At 39.0% G+C, this 26374-nt stretch overlaps 1 protein-coding gene across 1 annotated transcript in view; it reads left to right on the top strand.

The window, feature by feature from the left end:
* Window positions 1-26374, top strand: part of lrp5 (low density lipoprotein receptor-related protein 5) — a 76074-nt gene that overhangs the window by 9285 nt on the left and 40415 nt on the right. The window contains exons 2-7 of the mRNA XM_079809936.1: window positions 5943-6143; window positions 8757-8976; window positions 15609-15806; window positions 21255-21451; window positions 23791-23922; window positions 25973-26369. Of these exons, the coding sequence (XP_079666062.1) occupies window positions 5943-6143; window positions 8757-8976; window positions 15609-15806; window positions 21255-21451; window positions 23791-23922; window positions 25973-26369 (1345 nt within the window). The remainder of the gene's footprint in view (window positions 1-5942; window positions 6144-8756; window positions 8977-15608; window positions 15807-21254; window positions 21452-23790; window positions 23923-25972; window positions 26370-26374) is intronic.

Here is a 26374-nt window from a genome sequence, read left to right as displayed (position 1 = left end):
GCATATAGCAGAGAATAGACCGAGCACATGACTGTTACTTATGTGACTTGTTTGACGGTAAAAAGAGTTATTAAATGCAATAACTTGCGAAAAACAACTCCTTGCAGTCTCGTGCTGTCTACTGTCTGACACACACACACACCGAAACGTGCGCACAAGCCGTTCTTTTTTTTGTTACACACTCGAACTGTCAAATACACACACAGTTGTGTCAAAATGGCTGTCTTGATGAGTATTCATGTAAACACAGTCGGTTATGCTTTAAGTGAAAGATATCAGTTGGGGAAAGAAATAGATTTTACACACTTAAAGCAATATCGTATCGAATATCGCATTATTTAACAAGGGTATCGCATATCGCACTTTTCTTCAATATCGCACAGCCCTATTGTAAGGGTAGGTGTAGGCGTTAATAAAACACTATTTTATTTACTGTTATTTTATTGTGAGATTTTTCCTCACTTCTGACCGTTGCTGTTCCCCTTCTAGCCACAATTCTTCTCCGTTTTTTTTGTGTATTTCTGTGGCAGAATTACAGCGCCACATACTGGTCTGGCATGTATACTGCATCGTTTTGAGTCCGTTTCAGTGGTTTCGTGTGTACGCAGATATTTCTTGAGACGAGGGGGAAAAAAAAGATGAGATAGGGAAAGCTCTGGCTTCATGTGAATGTGGCCTAAGACTTTGCTTTTCAACCTGGAAGAACACAATTTCTCAGAAAAACGCAAAGATAAAATTAAAAAGGTAAAAAGGTTTATAAAATGTATGTGCTTTTAGTGTTGTCAGTGATGTGCATGTACATGTTCACATCTCAAAAAAAGTGTTTTGGAGTTTCATGACCCTTTAAATATAGCCTTGCTATCCTTCAACTAATGTGTTTGGTTTTGTCCATAACTGAAGGTTGAAGTTTTGAAACGACGCGGAGTGAGTAATCTCATCTCTTTGGATGAAGATCGTGCTGGGGTGGCCGGTCGTGGTTGTTATGCATCATGCTGGTGGTGGTGGTGTTTTTTTCTTGCACATTTAGGCTGCAGAGCTCTGTGTGATCTCATAAAACAGTGCAGCTGTTGGGACGAGGTTATCTTAATCCTCACTGCTCTGTGCTCGCCGGGGAAGGAGGTGTCCGAGTCCTCCCAGGCTCTGGTGGACCATTCCAAAGGCTTTTCTGTGCAGATGGAAGCATATGCTGCAATTATGCTGCTTGAATGGCATGTACATTGCCAATAGTCCCACCATAGGGCTGGGCGATAAAATAAAAACTATGATTATCGCGGTATATTTTATTAAGTGTTTGATATAATGTTAATGCATAAATAATTCCGTGCATGCTTGTTGCAGACCGGCACACTCTGTTGACAATAACTGATAAACGCTGCCATTTCTGTTGCATATGAGAAACATTATAAAGCAAATGTGGCAAAAGCAGAAACAGAGCTGCTTGTTTGAACCACGCGGCACGCATGAACATTCATCAGTTCGGCTCAAAACACACCGCAGCGTGAGCTTAGAGCGAATGCATTTACTCGCTGACCGTCTCAATCACACCACCAGTAAACAGCACTGTGAGATCCAGTGAGAAGCGCTCGAGTTCGGTGCAGCAGAGTTCTACCACACAAATCAAATACCTCATGATTTCAACCAGTTTAAAGCCAGATGAAACGGCGCTGACTTTCTCAACAACACTGATGCGGAAAACAGGAGAAACATTGAGCCAAAAAGATAGAAGGCTTTTCAATCGACAAGTTGCCAACATTTACCTTGATTTACTGTAGTAACATTAATTGAAACCAAGGGATTGGGGCAGAAATATGGGATATTCATATCGAATTATGAGGAGTAATGTAGTATAATTGCAGTACTTTGTTATTAAGCTATAGTAGTTTTTGAGCATTTTATACCAGGGGTGGAACGATACCCTCATGTCACGATTCGATACATATCACAATACTGAACTCACGATACGATATTATTGCGATACCAAAACATATGGTAAAAAGTTAGCAAAAAAATGTACTGTTGATTAAAATGAAATTTGGTATTACACTGGCGGTGGAAATGACTAGGCTTGGTGCTGGTAACACAATGCACAGGACAATGCTGACGTCAGAATAAAAATATTCATGATTCTGAAGCTGAAAATACTGAATTATTTCAGACGAATATGCTTGCACTCTGTTACTGACTACATATATTTAAAATAATGTAGGTCACTTTTTACTGGTAAAAAGACATTTGCCATCAGGACCCACAGATATTCCCCCATTGCATTATTATACATTTAGATTCAACATTATATATAATATTTTGATGTAATATTGACACTAAAACGCTGTAAACGTAATTTTTCCTCACATAGTGACACTATCCACGATACATATTGTTGCATTTTTTGTATTGCGATATATTGTGATACGATATATTGTTACACCCCTAATTTATACTAAATGTCTTTATGCTACTGTTTTTCATAACAAATACCATAGAAACCATAAAGCCTAGTTACTTTTTACCATGGGTGTGAGGTGCAACGTGTGGTTTTACCTGTGGTTAACATGTTCCAAATACTATGGAAGACCCTATAAAACTTTATCCTTTAAAAATGTTTACAGATGTTCCTGTTTTTGTTAATGAACATAAATTTACATCTGCATCCCAACTCAAGCTACTGTCAAATGTGCATTTTTAAGAGAGAAAACATGTCATATTGATTTGTGAACTGTTCACCTGTTTGGCAAGTGTTTGTCATGTTCTGATGATATAACCTCAATGAACTCCCGGGTTTCTACAACTTTCACTCAGGAGCAAAAGTCTACCTTTAAACTTGAAAGAGATAAAGATTTTGACATTTATCGTGATAATTACCATGGTAATTTTTTTAAAAACCGTGGCCATATCGCCCAGCCCTACACCAAACGGAGTAATATGTAAATGCTTAAAGAAACTAACTGATAAGAAGAAAGAATAGACCTGCATCTCCTTTTCAGAGTGATTCCAGTTGGTTGGTCTCTGCCTTTGATGTAGTTGGAAAGCTGGAAGAAAGGAGTTAAAGAAGTGGACCAAATGACTGAAGGAACAATCTGTGGGCCAGGCGAAGTGAGGACAGGGGGTTTTTGTTTGATGTCTGGGGTCTGTTGTTGCTTACAGCATGTGTACTTTCACGCCTCTGTCACTGTTTAGTAGATGGAGTGCTGTGTTTGTATGCAGTGTATACAACTGTAAATCATGCTAAAGTTGCGTTTACACTTGCCAAATGATTGCAAGACACTTCCTGTGGTCATAGCCGGGCACTCAGTTTGTGAAAAGTAAGCTTAAAGGTGTTGTTTTGGACTTGGCCTCATTTTGATACGTCTACAGTAAATTTGTCCTGGAATCGATGGTCTTTAATAGTTTTAAATGGCCCAGAATTGAGAGTAGGATTGATCAAATCCAGCTTCTTAGAGTGTTGTATGTGGCAATTACTAAACGATATGCATGTGTGTGTTCTTAACAGGAAGTCACTGATATTTAAATGACGTGACTAGCTAATGCTGAGCATCTGGTATATATCTCTTTATTACTTTCAAGGTTTTTTCCTTTTGTTAACTCAATAAAGTTGGATTTTCAAAATCAAACATCAAGTCATAACTATAGATTCAGGTTTTTTAATTCCAACTTTTTACACTATTTTAATTTAATTTAGTTAGTAAATTGTTTACTGAATTTTAAGTGCATTTTAAATAATTGTTTTTAGTATATCTATTTTTAAATTAACACATTTAAAAAGGCACCCTGACTTAATGAAATGCGTTTGTAAAAGTTGAACTGTTTGTTTGTATAAACTTCTACACTATTTATCTGATTATTTATTTTAATAATTTCAATAATATGTCTAGAAAAACTGTACTCATTTCTGAAGCCATTTTTCCTCATGTTTTTTTGTAATATTATCTTAAGGAGTTATGTTGCAATTATGTGGCTTAAAGTATCTTCATTTTAGGCTCCTCAATGTTTGGTGCCACACTTTTTTTTAGTAAAATCAACCTATGAATGGCTTATTTATACTTGCCTATAATTTAAAAGACCTTGTTGTGTTATCCCTGCTGGCTAGTGAAAAAATATCCCTCAAGCCCAAAATTGCTGCGGTGTTTGCTTTTAGATAGCACCAAATCACATATCGTGGACTGTTTAGTCTCGTAAGGCTGCTTGCTTAGTGGATAGCGGCCTGGGCAGAAAGCTGAGATCACGTGATGGAAAATGCCACTTTAGGACCATTGAAATCTCAAAGTAACCAATTTCTTTTAACCAATTACTTTTGCTCAGACTTTAGGTTGGCATCTAAGCAAACCTCTAATCACAGGTATTAAACTTTTGTGTGTAACTCATCTTGCAAAGTTTGTTCTACAGACATGAGTGATACCTGAAATTATGCAGTTTGTTGAAGAGAGGCTGTTACTTTTTTAAGTGATCAGACTTAGTTTTTACTTGGGTGCAGAAAAAAACTTTCTTTATATAGCTCTCCTTTTTAAGGATTTAAACCACTTTCACAAACTCTCTAAAGCATGACAAATAATAGTCAGTAATATATTTTTTTATTCAGAAATATCATCTTTTTTTTAATGGAACTTATTATTGAACATTTAGTCATAATCTAAATAGGCTTTGATGGCTCATATAGTATGCTATAGGAGAGTATACACACTACCGGCACATCCGGGAACTCAATTTTGTCACCACCCCTTTATAAACTAGACTTCCCATAGACTTTAATACAAAATATCGGCACAAAACAACGTCCATACACAGCCGGCAGGCGTGAATAACTTAAGAAATCACTAAGATTAAACATGTCAAGTAATTATATGTCCAGCCTGCCTGCCATAGAGCGTGAAAGATACATCCACAAACTTAATTTGGTCAATTTAAAAAACATGTCCCTTAGTTTTGGACAGGGGGAAAGCATATAATGCAATGCAATACATAGTTGAGAGATGTGCAAAATGTTCCTCAAAAGCCTGATTTATCATATTTAATACTCACATTTTAAATAAAATAATGTAACTCAACCTAAGTTGCTTAATTCCAGTAAGTGTTCACCTTGGAATATTACTATACAATATAAAAGTTATTCTTGCATTACTTTATAAAAATCATTAAAGATTTCACAGCAAAAAGACGACCTGAAAGTGGATGTCTTTACAATTATACTAAAATGCCTATACTATAAACTATAAGTCAGGCGACAGAAGGCGTGTAATATATTGTGTACAACAGGTTTTTCATGTTGCCAATTTAGAGGCCTTGGTAATTTGCATATCAAATATGATAGAGTTGGCTTTATAGGGTTAATATTAATCCTGGAGGAGTTTGAAGTGTTGTTATTAATAGCATTACCACAAATATCAGAAACCCGCAGTTGCTTGCCGATGGTGACATGGTTCTTAGTAAAGCGGCATGCTGGTAAACCACAGCAGGACGTCCCAACCCTCAGCACTCTCCCCATAGTCATTGTGTCTGCATCTAATGACATCATATGTCCTCCCCCCCACCCCCTAGAAGTTATTGACTGCGATGTGAGTGGCACTTGCTGGCACATGCGGACTGGTGCGAGGTGCCAACTGGCAGTCCCCGTGGAGATATCTGGGTGCCAAAACGAAGGGCTGACATTTCCGTTGTTTCCTCTGCTATTGCTTCCCTAGAGAGCGTCACATGTGCCTCTCATTTAGCGCGATGAGTTCATGAAAAACACTGATTATTTAGAGACCGGGAGCCTGGATTGCTGCAGACAGACGGAGTGGATTACCAAACACGTTTTTTGAAAGGGCAGATTCCTTGGTAGCAAAAATGCAGTGTCATAATTTGTAACGAAAATGTTATTGTCTGTTGCTCCAATATTTTTTATGATGATTTAACCCAATGAAACCTTTTCCCCATCTCTTTGGTCGCATCTGAATTTTCACCACCAGGTTCTCCTTTGCTGCTCTTCGCCAACCGGCGGGATGTTCGTCTGGTGGACGCGGATGCGGGCCGGTCGGAGTCCGCTGTGGTCGTCAGTGATCTTGAGGATGCGGCCGCAGTGGACTTTCTTTTCTCGGAGGGCCTGATATTCTGGACGGACGTCAGTGAGGAGGCCATCAAACAGACCCACTACAACCTCACAACTATCTGTAAGATCAACGTTTGTAAGGAAATGACTGTAGATGCCAATGTAGATATTTTTATTTCTGTTTGAATATTTGTACTCACCTGTTGGATTTTATTTCTTTGAGCACAATGCTGTTTCCCATACAACTAGAGATGCACTAATATTACAATTCTGGACGATACCAATGAGCTGATAAATAGAAATGGCTCATATTAAAAATCTATAAAATTTTTCTAAAAATAAAATGCATGAAATAATCGAAAGATAAACGTAATAAAGCAATGTTGTGATGCTTAAGCTAGGGGTGCACCGATCCGATATTAGGATCGGATATCGGCCGCGATACTGACAAAATAGCTGGATCGGGGATCGGAAAAATGAACAGATCCACAAGCCGATCCAGGTGTTTTTTTCCGTCGCAGCAGAACCTACGTCATTCGTCAGCTTCACGTGTGTCGCATGCTAGAAGGGAGCGAGCCAGAGAGTCGGCTGTGTGGAGGAGATATTTCACGCTTGCCACGCCAACTAGTTCGTCGCTGTTTCGAGGGTATTACTGCATTTTTTTGACGGCCAAAGCCTAATTTGATGAGTTATTGTGATTTACGAGTGATGTAGAACAGATGCTGCGCTTGTGACTGAGTGAGAGAGACCGATCTGAGAGCTCCTCCCCCGCGCGCGCTCTCTGGGTCTTCAAAATAATCAGTGTTCGCTCTCATATTTCACATATTAATCCAAATCAAAAGCTCGGAAGACCGAAACCATGTTGCACGTGACACATTCGGACAATTTTGTCCTTGAATTATCACTGGGTGTGAATTGCGCTCAAAAAACATTGACTCTTCTCTGACCAGCTGACATAAAGCATACTTTCAATAAGCGGGAGACAAATTATATCCAGTTATGAAGTGTTTTCTGTGTGTTGACATCTTTCGCGATGTTCTAACAGACGGGATTCGCACACAACGCGTCTGCTAATGTCCGATTCGTGACCTAATGACTCCTTTGAACCGAATCATTTTAACGACTGGCCAGAACAACTGATCTGTCCAACACTGAACTCATGAACTCAGTTTATTAATTTACTCAGAACGCAACTGAAATGAGAACACAAGTGTGCTTACCCAATTTAGCAAGAGTGGGTAGTAAGAATTATTTTTAATTATCAACAGTATTTCAGCTTATTTCTGTTGACAATGTGTAGTAAAATAAAAAGGCCTAGCCTACAATCATTTAATCTGGAGTGAGGGGAAACCAGAGCAAAGTTGTTATTAGCTTGCTGAAAATTTTTATTAAATTGCATATGGCAGAAAATTAGACTATTTGTTAATTTGTAATGCTACTTTTTAATATTGATATGATTATATACCAAAACAATTATCTGTAGTGTAAAAAATGTTTGGTAACTGTCAGATTACTATTGTATGTTTGACCAATACACTGTTTTTTGTTTCCACTGCTACATTTTATTTATTTAAAGAAGTTAGATTACATTCTATTTTAGATTTGAATGCACAATTGTTTTTTAAATAAATAAGAATTCAACACCTTACATACATCTGTTATTTTGTCTTAGTTATGTTTAGTTAGTAAAGTCTGGTGCCTTTAGTCTCTTCAAGGAAGGTATAAGGTGGAAGATATACAGTTTATTATTAATTCAACAATATATCGGATCGGTATCGGGTATCGACAGATACACAAAGCCCAGGCATCGGTATCGGTATCGGGACTGAAAAAGTCGGATCGGTGCACCCCTAGCTTAAGCAAATATAGACAAAATAACATTCAAAAAGACACTCTATTGTTAAAAAGTTTGAAAGTTCAAAAGCTCACCAAAGCTGAATTTATGTGTCCAAAAATACAGGAAAAACAACAATAATATTGTGAAATATTATTATAATTAAAAATAGTGGTTTTCTATTTCAATATATGTTGAAATGTAAGTTATTCCTGTTATTCCTGTTCCATCATTACTCCAGTCTTCAGTCACATGATCCTTCAGAAATCACTCTGTTTTTGCTGCTTAATATTTATGTGGAAAGCATGACACATTTTTTTCAGGATTCTTTGAAGAATAGAAATTTCTAAAAAAATGCAATGGAATTGAAATCTTTTATAATATAATCGTTTTTTTAATCCTACCCCAAACTTTCAAATGGTAATGGATGTCTAATAATAATGAAAAGTCATTATTATAAAAAGTGGTGGGAGCTTGTTATAGAAAATCTTCAAGAAATAGGATATTTTTCAAGAAATCGTCAACATTTGCCATAATCTAGATGACAAAGGTAATGTAAAAATAGGACTATTCAACTTTCAATATTAGCAGTAACTAATAGATAAAATATTAAAATAACTTCATGAATAACTGCAATGGTCCCAATATATTCTCATTCATGGTTCCACGTGTTCAAAAATGCATGTGTTCAGTTTAGAGACAACTGGGAATCAGTGTCGTTTGGCATCATTTCTAAGTCATTCAGGACATTATTTGAATATGAATTAATTTTCACCTGAAGCAACCCTGCTATAGCACAGCAAAAATGTTGTATCATTATCTGGAGGCAGAATGAAACATTTGAGGAATGCTTAAACTGATAATAGTGTTATGGAACTGAATGGACGCCTTGTTTTTCAGCAATGAAGGAGGCCACACTGGGCAAAGGGCAGACGGTGGTGGTATCAGGTCTGGATTCTCCCGATGGCTTAGCCTGCGACTGGCTCGGGCGCAAACTCTACTGGACCGACTCTGAGACGAACCGCATCGAAGTAGCCAACTTGGATGGCACCTCTCGTAAGGTGCTCTTCTGGCAAGATCTTGACCAGCCCAGGGCGATAGCGCTAAACCCCGCTCATAGGTGAGTCCCTTCCTCTCTGGTCTCATTTCCTCTTTCTCTCATCCCCATTCTCCATTCAATGGGTGGTCTTCACATGTGTCCTTCCACCCTTGACCCTTCAGCATTCATTAATATGTGGCCTAGTTGTTTATTTATAGGCCATTAGAATTTCCCCCCCAAAGGGATATTGGGATGCAACGTAGCGTTCAGGCTGTTTCCTGTTGTTGTGTGGCGTGTAGATCCTGCATGACAAACCTTCACTCTTCTGGTGCCGTTTGTTCACCCCGAAGTGGATTCCACTTGTGTGTCCACTCTGACTTTGCTGGCGAGTTGGTGTGTTTATATGCAACATGTAACTTGAGTTCTGAGAGCTCGCTCTCACTTACATTACTTAAGCCTTGGCTTAGCGTGTACGCACGTATTTGGCTTGAGACATGTTAGGTAATGTGAGTCACAGTCTGTGCCGTGTCTTATAGTTGGAGGATTGTAACGGTTTTAAGAATGATCTCAGCGAATTCACTTTTTTAATTTTATTTGGCTAGTTTAAGCCTGTTGTGATTTTCTTCTATTTTGGCTGTGCTGTTCACTCCATCTTAAATCTGACGACGCATCTGTAATATGGTTTGTTGAAAATAACATTTGAAACCGACAATTTGCCTAATGTATGTTTCTGTCGATGTCGCGTTCAAGGCGCTCCAGGTGAAATATGTCATAATACACCACTCTGCCTCTTTTCATTTTCAAAAAATATATTTAACATTAATAGCCACACAAATGTGGTCCAGGCAACGCACTACCTACATTATCTTCACTGCATTTATATTTAAATATCCTAAAAAATAAAGTTATGAAACTTCTCTTTGCCCTCAGTCAAAACAATTTGGCAGACAACAAATTATAGATTCATGACACCAAAGATCACCCGTTAGGTGTACACAAGAACAATCCTATCTCATGTCTATCCACCACAGAGGCATCCGAGCCAGCAGCAAACGTCAGAAGGACTGGCCGAGGAAAGGCTGCTCTCGCTGGGGTTAACGAGCGCTGAGCGCCCGCTGATCGACTGGATCTCACAACTCCAAAAATGCAAGAGTATTTTTTAAAATAGGCGCTCTCTTTATAAATAAACCACAGATTTGAGCTTTAAACAACTACATTCTCACCTGAAAAAGTCTTAACTAAATTTTGTCACAATTACAGTATTATTTTTAAATTATGCGGGTTTTCTCATCACGTCACTTCACCACGTGACAGCAGCAAGCAGGCTCCTGATTGGTTAACGCGGCGCGAATAGACGCAAATGTTCAGATTTTTCAACTCGTGCGTCAGACGCAAATTCGCTTCAAACGTGCGAATGCACAAAAAGTACCAAATAAAATCACTTGCGTGTAACGTGCAAGGCGGTCTATCCGTGTTGTTTGCGTCAACGTGTCTTTACTTTGACTTAACATTGAAATCACCAGATGCTCTGTTCGCGTTTGGTGTGAATGCAGCATTACACTGCTGGCGTCGCAGAGAGTTTTATAAACGCGGCGCTCCCATTGAAAACAATTGGAAAAATATGCTAGCCTTGAGAGAAAACGCTTTGGTGGACACACCGCCTAGTCTTGTGCTTGAGTAGACACATTTACACCAAAATGGTCTTGGCGAGTATCCTAGCAAACATAGTCAGTTATGTCTTAAGTGAACATAAACAGTCGAGAAAGACGATGCATGTGCACAGTATCAGCATCCCGGATCAGTGTCTGTACCTGATAACTGCTGTTAGATACCTAAATAACTTGAAAAGTACAGTTTGTTTTATTTGTATCTTTGCTCTATTGTATTTATTATTGTATTTTGATGTTGCTTATTTGATTATTTGTCCTTATTTTTTATTTATTTATTTTTTTGCTTTTTTATTTGTAGTCCTTTTTTCCCTGAACATCGCATATACCGAACAGTACCGAAACCGTGATAAAAATCGAACCAGAGTAATTTTAACCGTTCACATAAATAGCCCGGGCTGTTTTCTGCCAATTAAACGCCAAGGTCCTTTTTATCGTGACAGCTCGAGTCTAGGTTAAAAAAAGCGAAATGCACTGCTGCTGAACTGTGCTTTTCACATTTTTATCGTTCATCTAGTTGCGAGCACAAGGCTTTCAGCTCATTGTGTATTTATGACACCCAAGAGCGAAGACATTTTTCCCAGAATGCATTTCCCTTTGTACGGTGTATGATGAAGACATTAAAAATGGAGCCAGACACTGTTCCTGGCCTGTAGCCTAAAGAAACACATCCATACCGCTTGCTTTTTTTCAAAACATTAGCTGGCTGTTTTGTGAAGTTCATTGCATTTGAAAGAAATTGTCGGAGTGAGAGATCCGTTCTCCAGCGCAAGATCTCCCGTTACTCTGCAATCCTAAAGTTAACGCCTGGCATTTTTAGCAGACATATTTAATATAGGCTTTGTGCACTTTTATTTTCTTATTGTAACCGCCTGATAGCTTTGAGTTTAGATTTACCGTGGAGATCCAAGACCTCTGTCGGGGCCCTGCTTCAGATCACTGAAAGGGGGGCTCTGCTTTTTACAACCCCCTCAGAGTGAGAGCAACCGCATGCAGGGGCCCCTGAATTATGTTTGTCTGTTCTCAAGACACGTTCATTGTTTTCACATTCTCCAAAAGAGGCTTGGGAGGAGTGAAAAGATGAATTGCCATCAGATGAAAAGAGTGGCTGTTTTTTTTATTTATTGCCGTGTTAAGTTTGCTGACTCTTCATGAATTTTAAAGTATGACCAAAAAATACAGTTTTTATTGCCAGACAGACATGGCACATCCAAATATCTGACAGAAGTGTTTTATTTGGAGTTATATAGCGATGAGGTACCTGATATTTAACGTTTGGAGACGTTCTGCTGCCTTCTGTGCACATTCCACCATCTCAGTTCATTGGGTGGCTCCAGTTGATGTTCTCTTATGCGTGGCCAAGCGTCAGGTTTATATCTGCGTATAACACAGACAAAATCACAACAAACTCGCTCGCACGCACTCCAGAGATACCAACGCTGGTTGTTTGTCTCCTCTGACGTCTTTGCATGAGAGATTTTCTTTAATGCGATATCTGTTTTTGGTAGCCACAGCAAAACGTGACTCTGCGTTGTTAAGCTACTTTAACTTCTTCACTTTCTGTGGTTATGAATATGGTAAAATGTGTTAAAGACCCCCTGTGGTGACAATCAAGTTTTTAATGTGGTTTAAATGTCTATGTGGGTTTTTTTAATATGCTTTCAGACAAACCATGTGCAAATTCATAAGTCAACACCATTGCTGAGTATTTTCTCATTAAAACTGCAGTGAAAAAAACGCGGTTTGAAATCGCTGGTGTTTTTTTTTGTACGTCACAAACTACTTTGTATCCAATCACGTCAATGTGCGGGCGGGCTTTAGCATATCATTAACTATGACCCCTCTGAAGCAGTGGACGGAGTCTCAGGAGAAGCCAGGTTGATGGCGACATTTGTGTAACATTAGCAAAACTGTTGCTATTAGCTGTTTGATAATGTAGTCAAGCAAAAGGCTAATCATATTAATTACAGTTGTGTCCGACGTTGTAAAGAGCGATATCTTTGTGTAGCGTTTACTACAGTAACTTGAGTAAAAGATGGCTGAGTGGGTCTCTGAGCTGGTGTGAGTGAGTGGAGGCGGGGCTCATTTGCATATTCATGTATCTGCGGATATTAAATGAAGCAAGGGTGTAGAGTTACATTCATACATACATCTGTTTTTTAAGCCTGAAGACATTATTTTTCACAGGAAAAAAAACGTTTAAATGTCATTTTGGTGATCAAAGATGAGTTTTAACGGATACAATTATTGACTACAGAGGGACTTTAAATGGACATGAGAGTACTGTAGTGTTGTCAAAAGTACCGACCGCGAATTGATGAAATGTAAAAAATGTGATGCTTTGAGCGCTGTTGAGCGGAATCATAAACACCTCTGACTGGCCATTGCGCTCACACGCTCATCAAATATGTCTGTGATTGGCTACAATGTCCAGCGCTTCAAAAACATGTTATAAATATACATCAATGACGCTTTTCACAGAGCGCTTACACAGATACACATGGGAGCGTTTGAATGCAGGCGCCTATCAGCCTACCGGTCCGCTGATCGGCGCATGCTTGTGCTTTCAAACACTCCCTTGCGTTGATCATTGTAGCCAATCATAGACACATCCGATAAGCACGTGAGCACAGTGGCCAGTCAGAGGTGTTTACGATTCCAGCTCAACAGCGCTCAAAGCATCACATTGTTAAAATTACAGTACCGACTTGGTATCGCGGTCGGTACTTTTGACAACATTAGAGTACTGCACGCTTTGTTCTAGCTAAACACATTTGCATATTAGCTTTCTGAGGGATTCTTATCTGGCTTAATGCAGGAGTAAAACTGTAGGTTTTGTGCTCATAAACATAGTAACATGATCATATTCCTGTAACTGTACAAACTAACTAGCCGTTACACTAACTTCTGCCAGACTTAAGGTTAGCAAAATCTCTGAAATTTCGTTATTAATAGTGTAGCCATGTCTAAAGCACAGCTCACACAGAATTTACTTTCAAAGTTTCTGTTGGTCACGAAGGTCCACGTGGGGAAATCTTTGGAATTCGAAATCACATGGGTTCCTATCGAAATGACTGGAATTAGAAAGCACAAATTTGTCGAGCAACAGTAAATGCGACTGCTTCACCACTGAATTGGACCACATAATTTCTCTTATTTGATAGCTGTAGCTATGGTTTTTAAAGGGCCATAAATTTCTCAGAGAGGTTTCTTAGATGACTAGTCAATTAGCTGACCATTGTGACTCATCCCTAGCTAATAAGTTGTTCAGTTTGAAGCCAAAGTCCCAGTTATAAACCTCACTACAGATTAACATTCGAAGAGTTATTGTCCTTGTTACGGCCTTCTTCAAAACCATTGTTCAACCGTGCCTTTGTTCTGTCAGCCGTCAGATTTCAGCAGTGGTGTAATGCTAAAGTTCCTAATTGAGAAAAATACAGCACAACCGTTGGAGCCACAGGCAGGCTAATAGGATGCATCTCAGGGGAGGAAGGGCTGGTTGAGTTTTCATGCTTGGTCTCCCTGCTGGCATGAGGCTTGATAAGTGTTTCCGTTGGTGACACGCTCGCTGTCGTAGCTTGTACGCTACAAGTAATCACGGCTTCTCTGGGCGAATGCTTCCCTTGATGCATTTTTTTTTTCTTCTTGTCAGTTGTCTTTTTCTTCATTCCCCCTTGTCTTCATTCTCTTTTCTTCATTGGCGGTTTGCTTTTTTGTGTTGATTAGGAAACTGGATTACATTTTGACACATATTATGGATGTAGTTTAGCCACACAACTGTGACAGCCTAACTTTTCAGATTTCATGTTCCCTCACATATAGGCTATACTTGACCTACAAACTCACACACATGATGCTTTACAGCATGAACAGGGCATTGTTCTGTTTAAGGAAAGCATAAAACAACTTAACTACATGTAGTTAAGCCTGTCGACACCACGTAACAATTCGCTGATATGCCATCAAGTTCCTGAACTGTACTTCAGTTACAATACAACGTATTGTCGCATGAGCTACCCATAATTCCATTTGAGAGGTGTAGTTTGCCTTTACCTTTGATAGCAGTGATATTCATAAAAAAAAACATTTTTCTCAAATTAAAATGTACTCGTCCTCATTTTCTTTCTTCTGAGAAACATAAAAGGAGATATTTAGCACTGTCATTGCTGCTCTCTTCCATACAGTGAAAGTCAATGGTAATGGTGCTTTCAAACTGCAACAATGAGAAATAATTAACATAAAAGTGGTCCATGCCACTTGTACATTGTATTCCAAGTGTTCTGAAGTAAAAAAAAATTGCTTTTTGTGAAAAAAAATACTGAAATTGAATTGAATAGTGTGTGTTTTTTTATATAATTTTGATTTGCTGTGCTTATTTGTAGGGTTCTACAATTTGGTCGAAAATATTGTGATTTTATTACTAAATAAATATGAATTAAAATAAGAAATATTTGCATTGTAATATTTAACGGGAGGAGCAGCATGTGCAAACCGAGCTGCCCTTTTTTGCTATATTTTTGATATTTGTCAGGATAATATGGCTAGTTTACGACCCTTTTTGTTTTCCATGCACATTTGAATTGGTTGCTGCCATATCCTGAAGACATAAAAAGGCTTTTTGCCAGCAAAGAAGATTATAGTTGTTGAGCATGTGCTTGGGTTTGGTTGCTGTGTTGTGTTTCCCTCATATGAAGTGTTTCAAGCGAGACGGGCTCTGGCAAATATAACGCTGATATGGTTTGCTTTGAAAACAGCCTGCTCTTGAAACGTTTGTTTAGTCTAACTCCAAATCCATGTTGCCTAACCTTGAGCAGCTTCCAGTCAATACGTAAACCGTTGCAAACTCAATGTCCCTCCATACTTGAAGTTAAGCGTGTTTGTTCTTTGTTACTGATTGCATGTTATACTCCTTGCAAATTGGGATGTGAAAACTACATATTTTTATCGTCTAGTCGTTGGGATGTCTGAATGATTGGTTGACTACTTTTGACTGTTTTCTCTCGCATAATTGAATCCAGCTGACTGACGCCTTGTTTTTCTTCTCAGGTACATGTATTGGACCGACTGGGGGGAGGAGCCGAGAATAGAGAGGGCGGGAATGGACGGGAGCAATCGACAAATCATTGTCCAAAAGCAAATCTATTGGCCCAACGGACTGACCATCGACCTCGAGGAGCAGAAACTCTACTGGGCGGATGCCAAGCTCAGCTTCATCCACAAGGCCAACTTGGACGGAACAGCTCGGTCAGTTTCCTTATTCTCTCAATTCATCTCCTTGTATTTCTTTCAATTTACCATCCGGTTTGAAGTTGAATGGTATGGAGTCTGTGGCCCAATCCAAACACTCGCCGCACGTAGGCCCGGCTCGAGACCCCCTCCCTACTTCCGCCCACTCTTAACTTGAGATGACCTCCGTACCATATACCACTGTAACCCGATCCCGCCTGGCATTATTGGTATGATTCTGGCCCCCAAGCCAAAGGGTTACATTTCCTTTTGTGTATGTAGGATTTCATAGCAACTTCAATAAAGAAAGGTATGTCAGACCCTCTGCTATGTTGAGCTTTGCATTGCTAGTCGATCTGCCAGAGTCGTATGGTCTGACTAGGCCTGTAGTCCAGCAGACGTCATTGAAAGAGGAAGATGACCTATATCTAGAGACCAGAGTATCATAGATACTTATATGATTTAGTCTTAAATGTGATAATTGATTCCTTCATTTTTTTCTAAAGTGGCCTTCCATCATTCTTTAAAAACCAAATTATTTTTTTATTTAATATAATGTTTTTAATACATTAATCAAAACTTTAGGTGGCATTCTTAGCATGCCAAAAAACAAAACAAATACATTTGAAAAATTAACTCTATTAATTTTTGTTTTTATATGCGTTTCATTTTTGTTTTAAGTGGTGTTCCTATTCTTATAAAAGGCAAATCAATATAATTTCAGTGTTGATTATAAAATGTCTTTTATATTACATTTTAATTCATTAATAATTGATTTGTTCGTTTTTTTTTATGCCATACCCAGTCTTATTTGTCAATCTGAAACATTATTTAAACATTTTTTTAATTATTAAATTGATAGTTGCCTCCCTCATTTATGTGGCATTCCTTATCTGCCAAAAAAGGCACATTTTATTATTTTAATTTTAGAATTTCAATAAATATTAGTTCTTCATTTTTAGAGTCAGTCTAACAAGATTGATTTTATTTAAATATTTTTTTAATTATTAAATTGCTTATTGGTTCCTTCATTTAAGATATATTCCCAGTCTTCCATAATTTATGTAGTTGTTTTTTTCTGTTTATTGCATGTTTTTCTACTCCTACTGTGTTCATGTTTTCTTTCAAGTTATAACTTACTTTGCTTAGTTATTCTTTACCCACATTTGTTGTGTAACCTGAAAAACCACGGAGAGCATCTAGTGTAATTCCCTCAAAGGTTTTTTTGACTGAATCAGACTTGAGTAATTGCAGTACATCTGTGGATCAGCGGTGCTCTTTGTTCCGGCTTCTTAATGACACTTTTGGCATTAAACCATTAATTTAAGGTTCCGCTGTCCTCGCGCAGAATTGGCTGGAGAACAGACACTTCGTAGGGATTCTGCTCACTGTCACATCTTAATGTAAAATGGTTAACGCTTCTCTTTAAACATTTACCGTTTTATGTTTTTAAAATATAAAGCCCTTCGGACACCCTTGTTTAATAGGTGTTTGAGTTTGCTTGCTTCAAACGTCCCCGCTACTACCAAGAGTGCGTCAAAAGCTGTGAAAAATCTGGTTGTAATTACGTTTTGAGAGCACTGACCCCCCCCACCACCCCTCCCCTCATTCTGCTGTTCGTCACACGCTATTAAAAATCAGGAGGGTGAACAACATGTCAAGTATAACTCTTCCATGCACGCTCACGCACACGACTCCCCGACCTAACCAGGAAAATTTATCCACTCTCGACCCACTACAGCTTGGTGATTGATTAAGCGGCGTTTCTCTGAATATGGCGGCATTATGGTTCTGAACACTTGTTGCTTTGATCCGCACCGTTTATTTATGTCAGAAGGCCGTCGCTCGGCCGGACAAATGCGACAAGCAGCGCTCCGATGGACTCCAAGGGAACTTCACTTAATAAGGGCAGCTCTACAGTTCGAGCACGGGGATGACTCCCTACTAACGACCGAAACAGATGTGGTCTTACAGGTCGATGACAGCCTGATTTGTTTAATTCCCCCCTCTTCTTGGAAAAGAAGTCCTATGGGCCCCCCAAAGGGAGGGGGGGTTCGGTTTCGCATGAGCTCCAGATTTCCTGAAGGGTCTAAAAAAGACCTCAGTCCTCGGTTGATGTTGTTGGCTTGTTGTTGTGGTCTTAAATTCACGTTCTATATGCCTTTTGGAAAGGGTAATACCTGTAGGCCTCTTATGTCTTTGAAATTAAGACATGTAGGACAACCAGAGTCCCTAACTTACATTTACTGGAATTATTTCCCATATAAAGTATTCCGACTGGATTCATAAAGCACGCTGGCTTGGAATGTGTGTTCCCTGCTGAAAAGACCAGCTTAGAGCATGACATTTCAAGCTGGTCCAGGCTAGTTTATACCCATTAGTGCTGGTCTAATTGGTGAATTTTGTTTGACGAGAATGGTTTCGAACACATAAAACCTGGAAGTGTTGCTGTTTACGTTAGTTAAAGGGGTAGTTCATACACACACACACACACACACACACACACACACACACACACACACACACACACACACACACACACACACACACACACACACACACACACACAAACAAATAAATTATGTCATAATTTACTCAACCTCATGTTGTCAAACCTGTTTGACTTCATCTAATGTGTTGAAGAATGTTTTTGTTTATACAAAGTTAATGAGGTTCAAAACAATGGAATTTTCATTGTTGGGTGAAATTATATATAGTGGTAGCCTGACAAGCCAGACCCACATCAAGATGTTGGGTCTGGAAACTCACCATTGACAGGGCTCAATCCGAGGGGCGGGATAAACGGTTGTCTTTCAAATTCCCTCTGCATGCAATTGGATAGCGCCATGAGCGCCACAACCAACCAGAGCGAAGAAGAAGGTGAAGCCGAGCTAACGTTAGTTGATAGACTTTCGCCGTATCCGGTTGGCAAAACTTCGAACACATCATCTTTTTTTTCCTAAGAATGACTTCAGTGCCGTTCTTTTCTCAAAGAAAAGCTTAACTCCAAGTCTTCCAGAGTCGCCGCCAAAGCCGATTCAAAAGACCACTGTTCGTCAGCTTTGTTTACGAGTAGCACGCAGAACATCCTCTGCCGTGGCGTGCCGTCATTATGTTAAGCCCGCCCACCGACTCTACACACGACACGCTGTGATTGGCCTGACCAGAGTTTGGTTTTTCCAGCTCTCAGGTCTACCGAGAGTTGCTAGACTACACTCGCGGCAAAATAAATTTTCTGCTGCTAGGGTGCGTCTAGATACTCTAGGCCAGTGGTTCTCAACCTTTTTTCAGTGATGTACCCCCTGTGAAATATTTTTTCAGCCAAGTACCCCCTAACCAGCGCAAAGCATTTTTGGTTGAAAAAAAAGACTTAAAACAGAGCACTGTGCCATCAGTGTCTGATTTATTAAACTTTGGAACAGATAAACGCATACAAAATTCAAACATTTGAAAAAAAATTACTATTTCGAACATTTTAAATGATAATAATCCATGACTAAATTTATTGCAAATATTTATCATCACTAAAATGTAGTGATTCAAACTAATGTAGTGAAAACAGTGACCATATTTCTGAAATGGAAACCGGGGACATTTCATATTTGAGTGGTCAAAATATCACTTAAATCTCATTTGTTTGATTATTAGGATTTTTGGTCTGGATTTAATACAATAAAAAAACACAAAAAAACAAACAAACAATGAAAACAGTTATTGGTAAGCTAACCATTGTAAATAAGCAGTTCAAAACAATATTGTAACATGACTTAACAAAAACACATAACAAAAATAAAACATAAATATGATAAATAAAACTATTCAACAAATATTGTAACATTTTATAATTTTATTTAAGTTTATAGGCAACTATATAAATTACTTTTTTTACTTCAAAAGTTTTGTTACGTTTATGCTTGAAAATAATTCTTACTGTCCTTAATTGGTCTTGTTATTTAGCTTTTTAGGATTATTTTAAGCAGAAAGTATATGTATTCTGCACATGTTGGTTGCAAGTGTAATTGTTTGGGGTTAGGGTTAAGGTTTTTATATTGAAGTTATAGTTCAGATGTGTGGTAATCACTGCGTTGTGTATCTTTTGGGGACAAAACAATCCCGCACCTTGTTGAGGCTCTGTTATAAAGCACATACAATATTACTTTAAATTAAAAACGAATAGTTAGTATGTTACTACCTTGAAAGCGACAACAAGGTTTCTTTTGATATTTGACGATAATGGCGCTCTGTCTGCTCTCGACTCGGTACGTTCTTCATGAAGTTGAAGCGGGCGGAGCGTGCGTTACCAAGTAGAGTCAGCGTAGCAGCTGTATGTTGGTTGGGCGCTTTTTTTCCAATATATCTGCGGGTTGTTTGGAACGAGCTGTAAAACGGGGACATTTCCGGGGACAACTCCAGTCGGGGACAGAACATTAAAAACCCTCACCCTATCGTTGATCCAAGTGATTGACAGGTGATGCCAGGCGGCATATGACAGGTTGGGTCAAACCATCCTGGTATGGGGGAGACTCTGGGTTTTTAGGATAATGAAATCGAATAGCCTACTGAATATAAAATAAATTTTATGAACTTATACTTATATTTTTCTGAAATATTTATTAAAGAATTATTTTTAAAGGATTTTTGCATGGATGCTTCTTTTTAAATATATGTAGGCAATAATTAAAAATCTCATGTACCCCCTGGAATGCCTTCACGTACCCCCAGGGGTACGCGTACCCCCATTTGAGAACCACTGCTCTAGGCTAATATAGTGGTCGAATGTTTAAAAAAAAAAAAAAAAATTAAAGGTGCAGTGTGTAATATTTAGGAATATCTATTGACAGAAATGCAATATAGGCTAATATATGGTGTATAAAGACCTTACATAATGAACCGTTATATTTACCTTAGAATGAGCCATTTCTATCTACACACACCGCGGGTCCCTTTAGAGTGAAGTCACCATTTTGTGCCGCCATGATTCTACAGTAGTCCTAAACGGACAAACTGCTCTGCAGAGCTCAAGCTACTCTCTGCTGTCTCAGACGAGGACATCTTTGTCCTGTGTCGGCTACCGTAGCTTCTCTATGTGCTTTGAAAGGGAGGGGTGGGCGGTTGCAATTCACGACCTCACCACTAGATGCTGCTAAAATTTACACACTGCACCTGTAAATTACATTTTTTTTATGTTTTTGAATGTCTCTTTTGGTCACCCAAGGCAGCTTTTTATTTGATCACAAATACAGTAAAACAGTAATATTGTTATTTACTATTTTAATATATTTTAAAATTTAATTTATAAATGTTTTGCTGTCACTTATGATCAATTTAATGCATCCTTGCTGAATAAAAGTATTCTTAAAAAAAGAGAGACCCAAACTTTTGAATGGTGATCAGACGTCTAAAACGCAGCATATGTTGGCCATTCGAGCGGGCTGTGCATTTACATATATCTTTTGACGCTTACAGGGAGGCTGTTGTGGAGGGTTCTCTCACCCACCCATTCGCCCTTACTCTTTATGACGAGACGCTCTACTGGACCGACTGGCAGACCCGATCCATCCACGCCTGCGACAAACACTCCGGAGAGAAGCGGAGAGAAATTCTCAATGGCATTTACTCGCCGATGGACATCCAGGTGCTGGGCCAAGAGCGGCAGCCCAACAGTGAGTCTACACATCACAAAAACTCAAAACATTTTGATAGATGGTCCTTTTTTTTGTCAAACCAGAAGAAAATACAAATTTTCATCCCAGGACCCATGAGTTATGCGCTGGCCCTAATTTTGAAGCTCTAATCCACATCAAATTTTCACAAATCATGTTTGTGAAGGAACAGAAATGTTCAGTGTTGCACTCAGGTCAGGTTCCCTCAAGAGATACTTCACATTCCATGTTTCATTTTTTTTTGATGTCCTCCTTTCAGCACTTACTGTACAGTCTCTTTGTAAACGTTTCGGCCTTTTGGCCCATGAGGCAATTTGGGTAGAATAGTTCTCAGGGAATGAAATTTTTCAAGTGTCCTGCATTCCACTCTGAACAAATAAACACAGCTCCTCAGTGGAGACAGGGAACAGTCCCAGCACAATCCCACCCCCACCTTAGTCTGTGTGTGAGGATGTGGGTGTGGATTGCTCCCAAACATTTAACAGCCTGCAAAAAACCCCACTAGGTAAGTGTTTGTTGTGTTGGAGGTAAGATAATAAAGAAAGGATGAAGCGACCCTCATGCAAACAAAGGACGAAGATCTAGACCAGTGATTCCCATCAAGTAAGCTGGAAGCAGGTTCCATTATTTTGCATTGTTAAATCTAAAACACAACTTATGAATCTCATATTTAATATAATAGAAGCTTTACACATCTTTTACAACGGTTTTATCTAATAGATTAAACAGACAAATAATTGTGATTCATTACACTACCGTTCAAAAGTTTGGGGTTGGTAAGATTAAGTCTCCCTACTTCTCACCAAGGCATTTATTTGATCACAAATAGTAATATTGTAAAATGTTATTACAATTTAAAATAGCTGTTTTTGTTTTAATATATTTTAAAAATGTAATTTATTCCTGTGATGGCAAAGCTTCAGTGTCACATGATCCTTCAGAAATCATTCTAGTATGTTGATTTGATGAGCAAGAAATATTTCTTCATGTTGAAAATGGTTTTGTTGCTTCATATTTTTGTTGAAACTGTGATGCAATTTTTTTTAGGATACTTTAAATAGAAAGCTCAAAATAATTTTTTTTTTTACAATTTGTAACATTATAAATGTCTGTTACTTTTGATTAATTGAATGCTTCCTTGCTGAATGAAAGTATTAATTTCTTTCTTTAAAAAAACAACAACTAACTTATCCCTGACATTTGAACTGTAGTATACATTTTAAATATTAAAATGTAATCGTAATTTGTGTGGATAACATAATGTCATTAATATTATTGTAATTGTAGAGCATTATTTATTTTAATATTATGAAAATGTATAAAACTGCTGCAAGATTAAAGAAATTATTGTGATTAATATTAATTTAATCATGATTACATGATTATTGGAATGGATGACACTCATAGCAGAGTATGAAATTTGTATTATTTGTATTACTAAGGACACAGTTGCATAGCCAATCCTCAAAAATGTGCCAGTATCAATATTTTGTGCATTTCCTCATGTGTCCCTGAACTTTGGACCAGTCATCAGTCAGTGTGCTGGGCAGACACCACATCTGCAAGCAGCACGGAGAAGAGGGGGGATAACAAGTGTTGGGTCAGGGCCGCATGCGTTTTCCTGATGGGAGCAGATGCATTTTTTGAGAGGCTATGGCGAGCAGAGCGTGACCTGGTGGAAATGGAAAAACCTGTCACAGGAAATAAAATGTTTTTGCTGCCACCTGCTATTGTTCAAGGGTTGCAGTTTTGTTTGGGAACTGCACAATGCTGCTTTTTCGAGTCACAGGTGAAAAGGAAGTTCATGGCCGTTTGGTACCAAATACTGCATAATATGAGGCAAATCTCAAAAGAGTTCCCCAAAAATAGCGAGTCCTCCTGTAGGAAAGGAAAATCACAAATTAGATCTGTTTATTATCTTAATGGTTTCTCCTAGACATAAATGTAATTAAACCGAGGCTGTTCCTTAAATCGTCTACTTCTGATATTTTCAGATTTGCCATGATAACAACCAGTTAGTATATCTAAATTAACCAATACATCACTATGACCTCCATTAAATCTCCAGAGCAACCTTTGAGCAGGGTTAATCTGTTCAAACCATGGTTATTTGTATACCAGACATGTTATTTACAATATAATTCACTGCTCTAAAACATTAATCACCCTATCTGATGAACTTTCTCAAATTTAGGTGAGAATGTGGTGAAACATTCACACACTCTTTAGAACACTCTGTTTCATGGTCATTTTTTAACCTGGAGGTCATTGCTCTTTGCAGTAATGTCTAATAAACAACAGTTTTATAGCTTTCCTCTTTCCTTGTCATTGCTCCACAGTTCAAACTCCATGCAGTGAAAGAAACGGAGGCTGTTCCCACCTGTGTCTCCTCTCTCCCATGCCGCCCTTCTACAGCTGTGCTTGTCCAACAGGGGTTAAACTCCAAGAGGATGGAAAGACTTGTCGACCAGGTAAAAAACATGTATGGATAGATGGATAGATACATAGATAGAGCTCTTTTTCTGTGAGGAGAATGGAAGGGTTGTGTTGCATTTATAATTTTATTATGATGTCCCCGCTTTCAAGCGTAAAATTAGATTTTTATGAACTGTGGCCATTCATGGGCTGGTTTTGGTATGAGGATTGGCATACTGTGCATCTATAAAAATTTGCATGCTGTCCCGCGCAGAAAACCATGACAGAGACTAATGTTTGACAGATGGCGGCCCCTTTGAGTTCACAATTCAAAATCACTCTCCTCTGATTCAGCAATCATGAATCATAACCTTGTTCCATAACATCTGACAAATTTCCCTCCTTTTTCTCATTCTCACAAGAGTTTCAGCCCAGAGGAAGAGCTAGTGAACCTAGTTTGGGGCTTGGTGGTATTGTGTCAAGGTAACCATTTAGGTGCTGACAGGGTTAGTCCAATGTGTGTGCGTTTAGGTCCAGTTCAGGAAATCTGTTAGTTTGAATTACTAGGGTTTTGTGTACATTCCCACATCTCCACACTCTTTAAGAAATGCCCCTTTGCTCATTGTAAATTGCTGATGAAGTCATCGTGGGGTGCTTGGACATTTTAAAATGACATTTTCCACGTCTGGAAATAGATCAAATCATGGGAATTATCTGTTCAAATTGTTCTTTTAAATCAAATTGGTCTGAATGATTCAGAATTTGAACAATTTGGAATGACTTATAATGTAAAATATAGTAATTGTAACAAAACTAGGGACAACAGAAAGATTTAGGTGTATTTGTATGTCCAAAAAGGACTTCACAAAAGTGAAATGTATTTGACTAATTTAAATGCAATTGTTCTTATGTTCTTGATGAGGGTGTACATTAAGCATTAGGGGCTACTCTAAAATCAGGCTTCACCCCTGGCTTGCTTAAGGGTTTTTTTCCCAGCCCCTCCAGAACAGACTCATCCATTGTATCTGTGCACCCAGCCCGTTAACGGCAGACTGTTCTTTTATTAGGGAAAAAAAATTACATTCGCCCCTTCCCAAGTTCCTCTGCCTTTCTACTTGAATTTATAACTCCTTCAAATTTGAGGTAGTGTATTCCCAGGCCAGGAAACAATAAGATGTATTCTTCAAGTCCTCATTCCAGTGGTGCAAGTGAAACATGTAGCTGTCCATAATTGCATTAGTGGAGGACAGGGGAGGTCATCTGGCCAAATGAAACATATTCCCACTGACCTCAGGATTAAGCAACCCTCTTGAAAAGTTGACAACTAATCAGAACTCAAACAATACCCTATTGTACTGGACTTTGATTAGCGGCAAAGCAAGGGCACAAGTGGGTCCAGTAGGACAAAGGATTAGCATGAGCAAACGTCCACACCTCATACTTGTTTAGCTTGGGTGCCTAAATTGAAGGCATTTGTTTTGGTTTTGTCAGACGTCCACTCACTTTGATAACATGCAAGGCAGAACGAAGGACAAATTAAAACCAAAAGGAGCAAAAAAAGCACATGAAACCCTGGAGGAGCTGTTTTTCCCTCTTCTTATTGGTGTCAGCACTGATGGATGTCACTACTTATTGGGTGCCGTGGACCGCAGCTGGTGTTGTGGGTACTGGAGCGTGCTTGGTTACAAAGAGAGATTAAATAAGGACAAGGTTGGACCTAATTGCTTCCACAGATTGGGTCTAGACAGATTCTACTGTTGGTATTTAAACCTGGCATGCGGTTTTGTAATGGAGCAATGCGATCTTGCAGTGCAACGTTTGCAGGCACAACTCTGCAATTCATGCTGCTAATTGCTTCTGTCAGACTCCGTTTTCTTTGACGAGTTGAATCTATGCCCTAGGCATGGTAGTGGTCTTAATACACATCTTTGTAGACCTTTTTGCATGATGTTTTACTAGTTCCTGTCATCCTAATTAAAGAAGACAGTGCAGGTCAAATGCCACGGCATCTCTGGTACTTGAATCTTTTGCAGGATGGTCAAAAGAACAGAAGTCATCGTTGTTCTCATGCTCAACCGTATGAGCAAATCTCAATCTTATTCCCAGGGGCAGAACAGGTGCTTCTACTGGCTCGCCGTACGGACCTTCGGCGGATATCCCTGGACTTACCTGACTTCACGGACATCGTCTTACAAGTCAGCGACATCCGGCACGCAATCGCCATTGACTATGACCCTGTTGAAGGATACGTCTACTGGACGGACGATGAGGTGAGGGCCATCCGCCGTGCCCGAATCGATGGAAGCGACGCCCAGACTTTGGTCACCAACGAGATTAATCATCCAGATGGAATTGCGGTGGACTGGGTGGCACGCAACCTCTACTGGACGGATACCGGCACCGATCGCATTGAGGTGACCAGACTCAATGGCACCTCTCGACGCATCCTCATATCTGAGAACCTGGACGAACCGCGAGCCATCGTGTTGGATCCCATAAATGGGTAAA

Source organism: Gobio gobio (assembly GCF_949357685.1).
Source record: "Gobio gobio genome assembly, chromosome: 25".
In the NCBI taxonomy this organism is placed as follows: domain Eukaryota; kingdom Metazoa; phylum Chordata; class Actinopteri; order Cypriniformes; family Gobionidae; genus Gobio; species Gobio gobio.
Note: the sequence above shows the minus strand (reverse complement) of the source record. Positions and strands in the feature narration are given on the sequence as shown.